The sequence below is a fragment of the Antedon bifida genome, chromosome 3 (assembly GCF_963402885.1).
Source record: "Antedon bifida chromosome 3, ecAntBifi1.1, whole genome shotgun sequence".
In the NCBI taxonomy this organism is placed as follows: Eukaryota; Metazoa; Echinodermata; class Crinoidea; order Comatulida; family Antedonidae; genus Antedon; species Antedon bifida.
In genome coordinates, this window is record NC_136228.1 from 35,393,231 (window position 1) to 35,406,575 (window position 13,345).

The 13,345-nt window shown below is 34.8% G+C and overlaps 2 protein-coding genes across 4 annotated transcripts; both read right to left on the reverse strand.

Annotated features, from left to right (window-relative positions):
- Positions 1–1,463: 1,463 nt before the first annotated feature.
- LOC144837111 (uncharacterized) lies at positions 1,464–6,178 on the reverse strand. Its single transcript, XM_078692115.1, has 6 exons — positions 6,032–6,178; positions 4,310–4,784; positions 3,989–4,082; positions 3,513–3,643; positions 3,293–3,403; positions 1,464–3,119 (listed from the first exon to the last, which is right to left on the reverse strand). The coding sequence occupies exons 1-6, from the start codon at positions 6,082–6,084 to the stop codon at positions 2,940–2,942; spliced, it is 1,044 nt and encodes a 347-aa protein (XP_078548241.1). The 5' UTR covers positions 6,085–6,178; the 3' UTR covers positions 1,464–2,939.
- A 655-nt stretch (positions 6,179–6,833) lies between these two features.
- On the reverse strand, positions 6,834–12,252 carry LOC144838494 (uncharacterized protein TM_0508-like). 3 transcript variants are annotated; one of them, XM_078693893.1, is made up of 3 exons: positions 12,156–12,252; positions 8,053–8,139; positions 6,834–7,983 (listed from the first exon to the last, which is right to left on the reverse strand). In XM_078693893.1, exons 1-3 carry the CDS (start codon positions 12,244–12,246, stop codon positions 7,118–7,120), a joined length of 1,044 nt encoding a protein of 347 aa, XP_078550019.1. In that variant the 5' UTR covers positions 12,247–12,252; the 3' UTR covers positions 6,834–7,117. The 3 variants fall into 3 exon arrangements, with proteins under 3 accessions (XP_078550019.1, XP_078550017.1, XP_078550018.1); XM_078693891.1 differs by having other exon boundaries at positions 6,834–8,139; XM_078693892.1 differs by lacking the exon at positions 12,156–12,252 and adding an exon at positions 8,793–8,945 and having other exon boundaries at positions 6,834–8,139.
- Positions 12,253–13,345: the final 1,093 nt, after the last annotated feature.

Genomic DNA, 13,345 nt, shown 5'->3' on the forward strand with positions numbered 1-13,345 from the left:
ACACGACAAAATGGAAAAGAATATTCCTGCTGGGTAACGCATGGTTGATTTTGTTAAACAAATTTAGCATGTTTGTAAAATATTTTATTAAATATTTTCTATGAAATGTTAGTTGCCTTATATTATTTCGATGGGATACTCTCTCCACCCCCACTCCCCGGCCGTGAATTTTGCCACATTTTGTGGATGCGCTCCCATGGAGGTATAATACCTCAATGCGCTACCGATTTAATTATTTATTTCTCACAATACAATACACATAACATTTTTATACCTCCATGCAATACAAAACTAGTTTTTTATTTAATGGAAAAAGCAAAGTTATTTTTGTTATTTATATTTTAATTTAAAAAAAAGAACAACAAATTGAGATCAGATGGCTAGCTACTAAAGGCATAAATGGTGCTCCATAGAAGTAGAGAATGCTCGATCGTCGAAATGACGCTCTGAATATACCTCAAGTTTCGGGGTAGGTGGTGTTTTTTTATCAACAGTCCCCTCTATCTATTATCGAGAGTTTAGGAGTGCAGTGTGTGAGTCACAAGAGTGGTGGCTATGTAAGGGGAATCCCCTTTCCCTTGAGAAAAAAAATAAGAAAATTATGACCGCAGCCCAGATGGTCATACAATGGCATACATACAATATACAATGTATAAGCCTTTTTGTTTATTTTAATGCAGATGACCACACATATACAGTACATAAAAATTCAGTTATCTTTGTATTCTGGGAGAAAATGTAGAAACCGGGAGACCAGTCGAATAGAATTACTGGAGTGTTTGTATGTTTTGGCACTTGCTGCTGCTGCTGCTTCTCTCCTCCTCCTTTTGTGTTAATCTCTCCTGGCTCTCTTCCGCCCTCTAGAAAACAAAGAATCGATCGAATATCTAGAATGAGCAAACCTGCTTTATACCGTACCTCCATGGTAAATCACGTTAAATTCTATTTTGATGTTAGTTTACTGCCGAATAGACAGTCAACTACCGGGAGTCTACGGGTTGTGTTTTTACGAATAATGATAGTGTATACTAATTAACATTTCAATGTTCTAAGTAGAAAAGATAAATATTAATTAAATTTGACATTGTAGTCTTTCAAGTTATATCATAAATCATTACTTGAATTACTGGGCGTTGATTAGTACACGACAAAATGGAAAAGAATATTCCTGCTGGGTAACGCATGGTTGATTTTGTTAAACAAATTTAGCATGTTTGTAAAATATTTTATTAAATATTTTCTATGAAATGTTAGTTGCCTTATATTATTTCGATGGGATACTCTCTCCACCCCCACTCCCCGGCCGTGAATTTTGCCACATTTTGTGGATGCGCTCCCATGGAGGTATAATACCTCAATGCGCTACCGATTTAATTATTTATTTCTCACAATACAATACACATAACATTTTTATACCTCCATGCAATACAAAACTACTTTTTTATTTAATGGAAAAAGCAAAGTTATTTTTGTTATTTATATTTTAATTTAAAAAAAAGAACAACAAATTGAGATCAGATGGCTAGCTACTAAAGGCATAAATGGTGCTCCATAGAAGTAGAGAATGCTCGATCGTCAAAATGACGCTCTGAATATACCTCAAGTTTCGGGGTAGGTGGTGTTTTTTTATCAACAGTCCCCTCTATCTATTATCGAGAGTTTAGGAGTGCAGTGTGTGAGTCACAAGAGTGGTGGCTATGTAAGGGGAATCCCCTTTCCCTTGAGAAAAAAAATAAGAAAATTATGACCGCAGCCCAGATGGTCATACAATGGCATACATACAATATATAATGTATAAGCCTTTTTGTTTATTTTAATGCAGATGACCACACATATACAGTACATAAAAATTCAGTTATCTTTGTATTCTGGGAGAAAATGTAGAAACCGGGAGACCAGTCGAATAGAATTACTGGAGTGTTTGTATGTTTTTATAAACTGTATAATGTTAACACACATTCAGCAAAGTTATTTTATTGACTGACCTTCCCACTATCACCTAAAGCATTTTATAACACCACTAGTCTAAAAACTACTACACATTTGTTTAATAAATCATTTTTTTACATCCAACTTGACATAGAATGGATCAAACTACAAATATACATATAAAAATAAATATTTCTTTTGGATAAACAAATCTGCATACAAATTTAGGTTTAGTTTTGCTTTTGTATTTTACTTACTGTGGATGCACCTTCATTCAAGAAGTGTGCCACTGTGTAGCTTTCAAATAAATGATTATTATATCTTTCCTGGTTGTTTTCTTCCACTCATATCAAATTTTGTTTGGGCCAACCTAGTAATATTTGACTTTGACAAAGAAACGATTGAACAATAAACGACTACATGAGTGGGAGAAACACAAGAAAGCAAAACCAAACTTAAAATTTCTATAAATAATGAAAATGGAATGTATTATACAGAATAACATTTATAGTTTAACTATGTACCTCTACCAACTTCAGCTGATAATGCAGCAAATATATATCCCTCTCACTAATCTGGACCACAGGGATGGGGTGTCCCAATGGTTTAAATTAAATTAGGCCTGGTAATCAGTCAATAAATATGTACTAAATATGTATTTTTCGAACAATGTGATTAAACAAACCTACTGTAACCCTAAACCAATTCTCTGGACCTCAAAGTGCATATGAAAGTTAATCTAGCTACTACAGTAAAGTATTATTATCATTGATTAAGAAACCTATATTTGATGCGTGACCCCACTCTATTAATTATGAATTATAATTAATATTCAACCCTGTTTTAACAGTGACACAAAATAGAAAAAAATCTTCTACCAGCATTTTAGTATACTGTTTGCTTATAGCAGTTTCTTTCTGGGTAAATAAAAACATAGACCTGAATAAGTCAACTTAAAACCTTTCAAAACATAGACCTGAATAAGTCAACTTAAAACCCAATAGGTTCAGTTAAAATTGTTCATCATCTGCCACATAATCTGCACTCAGACGGCTGTACTTGTAGTTGGGAATTACTAATCCGCTATTTTTCTTTTTTCCATAAATGAACCTTACAAGGATGGTTAAGAATACTCCACAGGCAATACCAGTTGCGATGTAGCCAATAATTTTCCAATTAAATGACTTGCTCTAAGGAAAATGGCATTACAATATTTACTTATTACAAACAAAAATGTTTATATAGTTAGTTAGATACCTACATACAAGAATGTGAGTATATGTTAATTATAATGTATTATTTAAATCTTTTATTAGTTAGATCAATTTTAATAATAAAAAAACAAATCATTAGATTTACTAACCTTTGATTTGTTTGATGATTTTGGTTTTCTTGGATGTTGAGATGCTGCAGGTGGGTTCACAGTAGTAGTAACCATTGAAGTACATATTGCAAGAGGGCAGCAACAGCCATCCTTAAAACAAACATCAGAGAATTAACATTAGAATTACAATACAAATTATTACTAATACTTTTTCTAATAAGTAATATATTTTTTTCTTTTATATACAATATTTGCAAACCTGAGAGCAATGGTTTTCGGCCAGATTTAATCTTGAACATTTATCTTCACTGAAGTTGTTGCATGCTGCTATGACTTTGTCTGTTCCAATGCTTTCAAACATGAAACCATCAGCTTTTCTGGAGGTGTCAACTGTAAAATGTTACAACAAATTTAGGATAGGAGTACAATACATTTGGAAATCATTGGTTACGTATGCCAGAAACTAAAAGCTGGTTTTAGTTGAAGGGAAAACTAAAATTAACAACATATTGACTTTGTCAAAATTACACTGGGTAATTTGTAGTATTATTGCTGTACACTTGTTCTACCACCAGAAACATGGACAAGGAGAGTTTTGAACTTGTGCAGAATTCATGGCTATAGGTTGCAGTGCACTTAGATAGGTGACTCAATGAATACAATATAATAACATTGAAAGTTGTCAAAAGTAAATGTGCAGTATATATTAGGGCAATTCACATTTAAAAAACTTACTGTGATATTGCTTCGTACAATTATTGGGTAAAGCAACAGTCTTGATATATGTCTGTAAAAACTTGAGGTCATTACAGCCGTTTTGATTGCAGACCTGGAATATAAGTTTGTAGGGTTATTAGGATAATAATAATTTTGATTAGTGTATGTGAATTCTGTAATCTGATTACTCATATGTACGAGAGATAATTCCAAATTAATTGGTAAAACAGATTCAATTTCAATAGATCGATTATTGTTGTCCTCCACTACTACCCTAAACTCACTTGAAGTGAATAAAATAGCAATTATTGGCTAGGAGAGGGAAATATACATTTGTACCTTATCAGAAGAACCATCATCAGAAGAACCATTATAGCAGGAAAAACTGGCATTCCACCCAGAGTTATTGAAATGTAATTTGTCTTCTGTTTGTGCTATTGAAATCTGACAACATGCTGGTGGTGGAGGATTATCGTCTCGTTTCTTCCGGCTTTTCTTTCCAGAATCTGATGCAGCAGAGGTTGATTGTGTTTTGGTAGTACTAAGTTCTTGTTTAGATGTCTGGACAGGTTGGTATTCATTAGTAGTTGCATCTGGTGTTAGGGTAGCAGCAGGTTCATCTTGTTCCTCAGTAGTATGATGTGTAGAAAGTTTAACAGTTGTAGTTGGAGGCAAAACTGTTGAAGCTGTTTTCTGTGTATAAGCAGCAGAAGGTGTCACGTTTTCTGCAGAGCATGAACTCAGTTTGATTCTCACATTTCCGGCAGATGTAGCCCAGCCAACATAACAGAAACAGTTTTTAGATGCCAGAGCACTAGAAGTTATTGATAATTTAATTATTAATAACAAGTATTGATGATGAAGACTTGAGGGTACACTTGTACTTGGCTTATATTGATGCATTACAATTGACCTTTTTTTTGCTTTGAAATTGAAAACAACATCTTTATTATATAAGAGAACTAGGCAGTGGCATTTTTAACATTGGTTGCATGTTCAGTTTTTTTTGTAAATTTACATATTGAGAATATGCAACATAGCGGTGGTGACTGAAGTGAATACTGTAAAGCCGGCTATGAAAATTAAAATGATTACAAGACAATATAGTAAATAAGAACGATACATTTTTTGGCGACCAATTTTTAAGTGTCACCATTTGTTGCATTTGTTTGCAAGTCATATTTATAATCAATGAATCACCATCTGTGGAAAAATTAGAGGTATACTGTAGGTAGCCAGGCAGTATAGGCCAAATTATAATGAACAAACTGGCTGCATCTAAGCTTGGTTGTAGGTACAATCTCCAAACTATATCTACGCCTATATAGCGCCACTATAGATTTGCATGTACCTTGTTGCGCCAATTTTGTGCAAAATAGTGAAAATCGATGTTGCGTACCGAGCATTGGTAAATACAAAATATTTCATGATAATGTTTAATAATACTAATTAAATTAACAAAATTGTTTTTTGTTTTGTTCAAGAGCTCATTGTGCTAAAAAAACAATACACCGATTCCTAAAAGACGATCCGTTTCGGTGTTGGCAAGCCTTTTCAAAGTAACAATGCAGCTCATGTTAATAAAAAAAATGTGCCATGCACTTGCCGTTGCATGTACATTTTAACCGCCATGACAACTAAATATTATAAGATACAATATAATTAACAATAAAAAGAAAAATGAAATTTTAATATCTTTTATCTAAATAAATGTATGTATATAAATTTGTAATAAATGTATTTTAATAAAATAGCACGTGTGACGGATCCGCACATGACATTTAAATTGTTTTATGAATAAAAACTGTCTCTTACTCCTATCTCTTAATTACCCTTTTGCCTGCGATAACTATACTCTACAGAACCAAACAATGGCTACATTGGCGCGCCATAGAAATCGGTTGTGCTGGGCCGAAACGGTAATATGCCGGCCTAGGCTAGGCTATCTAGGCTTGGCTGTACTCTGTACTACTGTAGTGTAGGGCCTATATTATAATATTAATAAATATAGTCTAGGCCCTAGCTAGGTAGTTGTAGATTAAATACTTAAGCAGGTCTTACCTTACTTGAAAGAGAGAAATTACGACAAAAATCTTCATATCCATTATAGGCATAGGCCTACATACAAGCAAGCAAGGCTAATATAATATTAATTAATATTGAAACAAAACAAAACACATCTCTCGATGATTTTCGTAAGTGAGTCTTCCTCTTCCGCCCTCTATATACTGTATTCACGTTGTTTTCATCTTCTTTTCACACGCCGTCGTCACACATGTCGTACCCACGCGCAACACACAGTTTAATAAATTATTGAAATTATTTAATTGAAAGTTTAATAAACATTCATTTTATTTAATAAACATATTATATTTTAATAAATTTTACAATGTTGAAATACAAAACAGTATATATATACAGTACTAAAATTATTTTAATTGTATCGAACTTGCATTTATGATTGTTATGCTGTGACAAAACAAATAAATACACATTTTAAAACAAGGTCTATATACTCTTATTAGTATTGTTTACACCAACATACTACGGGAAAAAGCAACAACAAACCCAACACAAGATCCTCAAAAACTCTGCGACAGAGGGCTATAAATTGCTCCTTTTCCGCTGATTGTTCATATTAATTAAGGAAATGGTGGCAATCCATATTATTGTTTGTTTAATGTGTGTACGTGGTGACTCAACCTAATCCAGACCCCCAACAGAAATATAATTTATATAAGGGGTCTCTGTTTTTGAGAAACCTCTGAAACACAGACCCGAACATAAACTTCTCAATATTGTATACGTTTGGGTCTCTGTTTCTATAGTAGAATAGAATAAATAATAACACAAAGCAACCAAGTTTGATTTTCATATTTTGATTATATTAGTTTATTTGACAGATTCATTCCTACTTGAAAACTACATAGTTATTCCATTGTGTAAAACATTATTTATATATGTTTAAAGTCAATCAAAAGCTCATTGGAGAGCCTAACCATCTACATTAATTGAATTACAGTATAATCAGTTATTTCATACATAATATTGTAAAAACAATACAAATAGATGGATCATTCAGAGGAAAAAACTCTTAAACTATTTTAAAGTACTATGAATATGTAATGTCCAACAACTACATAGCTGTTAGTCTTTATGTATGAGTTTTAGCTTAAAAGACAATTGTGTAATTGCATCAGTAGCTTGAGAATCAATATTCACAAGTCTAATTTCTTTCACATGTTCAAATTTATCGTCATCTACAAAACTGTTGATGGAATCAATTAATGCTTTAGCACATTCCATCTTTTGTCCACCAAATATACCAGAACTGATCAAAGGAATTGCAATAGACTTTGCTTTGAGCTTTTCATCTGCATAAGAAAGACAATTGAAGAATGTTTTCTTTAACTGCGACTGAAACTGATCATTTCTGCCCTGTATTGGTCCGACAGCATGTATCACAAACTTTGCATCCAGTTTATAACCTTTAGTATGTAATACTTCTGATACTCCTAATGTACGTCCTCGTTCTTGTAGTCTTTCTTCTCCTTCAATATCAATTTCTGGACCAGCTTTTACAGCAATGGCTCTTGCAACACCTCCCCCATGCATAAGTCTGCCATTAGCTGCATTCACGATAACATCAACAGTTTCAAGGGTAATGTTAGCTTTTTTTATAATCACATTGATACCACGTTTCATTTCCAAATTTTTGTCTTGCTCCTCACTTTTGGAACCTGTAGGTCCTTGGATAGGTGCTTGGATTTCCTTGTCACCGCTGGCCAGTTCACTGTTCTCTTCAGGTTGATTGTTGGGTGGGATTGCACATGTATTTGGCAATGAAGTTTCAGCTATAGGTGCTTGGATTTCATTGTCACCGCTGGCCGGTTCACTGTTCTCTTCAGGTTGATTGTTGGGTGGGATTGCGCATGTATTTGGCAATGAAGTTTCAGCTATAGGTGCTTGGATTTCATTGTCACCGCTGGCCGGTTCACTGTTCTCTTCAGGTTGATTGTGATCAGGTGAGACCGGACTTATACTTGAAGCATCTATAGTTTTTGAATCACTATTCTTTCCACCATCTGACATTTTATTTTGTATGTGTTTCCATACAGTTATTGTTAGTACCAACCCTAATGCGCCTGTAACAACAATATTTTTATATTCTGCAAGATAAAAACACATAACAGTATATTCAAAATGACATTTGTTTTGGTTGCAGGACTAAATTTTGCATGCAGGGGGTAGTTTCTGAATTAAATTAATTTAATAATTACAAGTTATTTTTCTCCTGATCTTTCTATTAATTAATAATTAGGCCTAGGCCTAATGACATTTATAAATTGTGTGTAAAACGATCAAAATTTGACTAGCTTGGCCCAAAAGATTTACTAGCATAATATAAGGCCAGGCCTGGGGACTAGATAGGCTAGAGGCTAAGGGGCCTAGCTAGTATAATTTTATTAGTAGGCGTAATAGTTAATTAGCAGGCTGGTATTATTAATTTTAGTAAGGTAGCACGTTTTAGGCCTAGGCCTAGCTAGTTATGTCTATCTAGGCCTAGCCTAACTAGCTAGCCTAGTACTAGGCCTAGTAGGCTAGGCATAATAGGTTTACTCTAGGCCTAGCCTAGCCTAGGCCCGGGCCTAGCTAGGCCTAGGCCTATCTCCTTATCTTCTCTAGCCTATCTATAGATAAGAATTTACAATAGTCCTACTACTATTAGGCCTACGCCCCTATATAACACAATTGGCGCCATACAATTATCAATTATGATTGAGTTAGAGGGTAAAACTAAACTATTAGTATTTAATTTTACCTTTAAACCATTCTGACCACCACGTAATATTTAAACTATTCAGCATACTCTCTCTCAGTACAGTAATTCGTTTCGGAAAAAATTAAAAAGAACAACTGTACTGTACGACGACGATGAATTGAGAGGTATATTCTGAGCGTCATTCTGACGACTGGAGCATTCTCTACTTCTATACGGAGCGCCATTCATGCCTTTATTAACTTTATTAACAATAATAGAAATAGTACTACGGTAACTGCTCAAGTGGACCCAATTTGGCACCAGGGTAGCACAGTGATATAAAATAGAAATAAGTCACTACTTTTAATATCGTTTCGTATCTAATTAACTGTGCTCAAGTGGACCCAATTTGGCGCCAGTGGAGCACAGTGATATAAAATAGAAATAAAGTCACTTAAGTTTCAATATTTTCGTATGTATACACTGTGCTCAAGTGGACCTAATTTGGCGCCAGTGGAGCACAGTGATATAAAATAGAAAAAAGGTCACTTAATTTTAATATCTTTTGGTATGTTAATACACTGTGCTCCAGTGGATCCAATTTGGCGCCTGTGGTGGAGCACAGCGAAATAGCCACATACAAAAACATCGAGAAAAAATACCTCTGGAATTCAAAAATATTTCAAACTTGGAATGTATGTTCAATATCGGTTACTCCATCCGCAATGCAAATGAAAAATTAGTTTCAAGCCATATCAGTGATTTTAATAACTTGCGTTTGTCTGAGATAAATAATTATTTAGTGTCCCTGGAAAGTGCACTTATTCATTGAAATATGAAATTAAATATTAAGTCTCCAGTACTATCCCACCATGGTTGGGGCAGAGCTAATAATGAAAATAGAGCCCAGAATTGCACTTATACTTATACTTATTACTATACATAATCACCTGTGATAATTATGATAATGTTAACATTTCAACTATCCAGATGCGACGTCAACATTTTAGGTGGGGTTTTCTACTTTAAAACTCGACTTCGTATATACCTAAGGCCTAGCCCCGGCGGCCGGTGGAATTAGTCTAAGCCTCGAAATTGGTCTAGAAATCGCCATCTTTGCAAATGTTCAATATTTTATCTTATTTCACTCTCCATTAACCCCACACAAAAACCATCGGAGACAAACTATCTGTTTAAAACATGTTTATTCTGGGACGGTGCGGCCATACACACCAACTACCATAAACGTGTATTCATACATATACAATACAATATTGCATGAATCGGACATTTCGCTACCAATATGTAGCAACATATTGATTAACAAAATCGACAATGTGACGTGTTAACCGCGAATGACTAACACTACGTCTTTCCCAATTCAATTTCTTTTAAAATTGAGGGCGGCAAACATAAAATTTACGAGATCGAATACAGGTTGAAAAAAAAATTAAATAAAAAAAAAGATGTTAAATGTGTTCTCCCTGCCTCAGCACTAAGGCCCTGCCACAGCCTTTTGGGGTCGTTTCCAGCACATCACCAGATGAATTGATGTTGTCGCCTCATGATGTGTGGTGGAAAGGGGGACGTATAATCTGTGAACCCCAAACACAGTGGTCGCATACCTTTAACTCAATTCCACCGACCAGCGTGGGAATTGAACCCACGACATACGTGTTGTCAATACGACGCTCAGGCGACTGAGCTAACTGGTCATTTTGGTTTTAACAAGGTTAATAAGATGTTTATGACGTAATGATGAATTACGTAATACATGTATAAATAGACTATTATCAGCTGTTCAGACATGTACTACTTTGTAGCTTAACGGGCAATGCTCAGGTTTACGTTTGAGTGCTTTCAGCTCTGGATTGGGTTCGAATCTCTACGGGTTTTTTTTATGGAAAATAATGAATATTGTTTTTCTTTTATTTTTGAAAGAGAGATATTTTGAGCGTTGTAAATGTCAAGCAAAATTAACATCATTACGGATGAAGTAACCGATATTGAACATAATTATATACCAGGTTTGAAATATTTTGTTATGTTTTTGTATGTGATTGTTTTACTGTGCGCAAAGATGGGTTCACTATTATAATGAGATATAACTTTTTAGTAATTTGTTTTCTATTTTATATCCATGTGTTCCGCTCGTGCCAAATTGGGTCCATTGAGCTCAGTGTATTAGATACGAATGAGATACTGCATTAAAATTTAGTGACTTTATTTCTATTTTATATCACTGTGCTCCCCTTTTGCCAAATTGGGTCCACTTGAGCACAGTGTATTAACATACGAAATATATTTAAATTAGTGACTTATTTCGATTCTATATCACTGTGCTTCACCGGTGCCAAATTTCACTGGACCAGTTACCGTAGTACTATTTCTATTTCTGAAGTAAATAAAGGCATAAATGGCGCCCCGTAGAGAAGTAGAGAATGCTTCATCGTCAGAATGACGCTCTGAATATACCTCGAAGAATTGAGACTGGAGCTTTTGTACTTCACAACGTCTGTATTTCAAGTCTACTCGACTTATCAGCAGCTCTCACAATCTCCTCGCCGCCACGCTAATCATTTTTTAAATCAAATTGATCAATACAGGTGACACGTATACATTGCAAAAATAGTTTCTCATATAAGTCAAAACTGTTCAATTACTACATCCATTAATGCAAAAGAAAATTCAGTTCCAAGACAATAATAATAATAATTATAACAACTATTGAACTCGTCACTTTTGAGCTCTATCGCTACCAGTACAGAGCAACCCTTTCTAAGCTGAGCACGAAATCAGTGCGCAAAAGCGCGCGCATTGCACAAAAAATGTGAAATGCTATCAAATGTCCTGAAAACGTGTAGAAATTGATTTTGAGCATTTTTAACTTTCAAAGCGCGCGTACACGAAAAAACCCTAATCTTCAAAATTTTGCTGATGATACAGAAAGAAGACCCCTGACATGAAGCATAGCCTACGTGTGTGTCCACTGGTATATTATTTTCAAAACATAAAACAAATGTCATTACGGATAAAGAATACATTTAAAAATGGTTCCTCTTAATTGCACCAATCCTCTTCACAATCGCTCAACCCTAATACGTAAACACGAATTGGGTTTGTTTAAATTTGACTCAAGTAATTCTCAGGGTGCTAATTTTAGTTGACTATACATAAACCGTGTCTATTTATTCGTTCCTGCAAACGACATGTATTTAATAGTCCTGCGATACGTACATTTGAAATCGCCATTTTGTTTTACGCTGAAATACTGTGTATTCGAAAACTATCTGTGGGCACGTACCATCTAGTGTTTATGTTTGTTGTTGGTTGTAATTTCACTCTTCTCTGGTTGTCATTATTAATATTTTTCACTTTGACCATCACTTGGATTAAAAAAACAAACTATAGGCCTATATTTACCTGAAGTCAAATTGTCTTCCAGCAATGTTTTTTGTTTAAATAAACGTTTTGTTGTTGTTATAGTATGGTGATGCGACGTGCCATCGAACATTCTCTACCGTTTTGTCTAATCACTATGGACCACTAAGCATTTAAACTATGATAAATGATAATATTTTACAAGGAATACCATGTTGAATTTCATTAGAAATGGACTACTTTGTCTCATCTGCTATACTAGGAACCTTAAGTACAATAGTCTTACGTTCCTGTGTTTCAAAGGAAGAGTTTAGACCATCGTCGTCTAACCATTGGTTTATAATTGTCGGCTTACGGATGTCTCCTTCTGGTAATGTGATGTCACAATATCGTCTTATAGTAGCAGGCCTACGCGATACTGTCTGCTGTTGGCAATACTGTCGTGAAAGAGTGCTCAAACCAAAAAGTACTTTCTTATCGTGCCTTACAATAGACTTAACAATTGGTTCAAATACTGGTATATTGTCAGCTGTTTGACGCTTTCTGAAGTTCCCTTTGTTGCTATACTTTTCGTTACATATGTTGATATCACAATTAATTGGCACACCAGTAGAATTGGACACCCCTTCCATCTGAACATGAGCTGAGTAACGTCTAGTGAGTGGTATCCCATTGCCAAGTAGCTCGGCCGTGGACTGTCGTCTTCCCAGAGAAGTGGCACAAAGCGACGTTTGGTTTAAATGGTTAACAGATCTTGTGGTACCAATTTGCTTTATTCTGGACAATGCATTGCTTCTACTTGGGTAGCATGAAGTTGGTCTTGGTAGTACAGATAATCCAATTGCAGAGAGTGTTTCTGCGCTAAATGTTCGTTGCTGTTGTTTTTTGCAGATTTCTGATAAAGCAGAAACTGGATCATATGGTTCCTGTAATTTCATAACATGGTATTTTGATGATACACCTGCAACTTTCTTATCAGTTTCTCGAGTCACAAAGCGCATAAAATGTATCACTTTCTTATCGTTAGTACATTTATCAGTTTCTCGAGTCACAAAGCGCATAAAATGTATCACTTTGGATGAACCTTGGATAGAGAACGCATTGTCTTTGATAGATGGCCGTGGTCGTACAAAAGCAGAATCGTAACTTGAAGGAGGCCGTTGAGCAAGTTGAGGAGGAGCAAGAGGTTTATTTGGTCGAAGTAAGCTTATCTTTTGCAATGAAGGAATCGA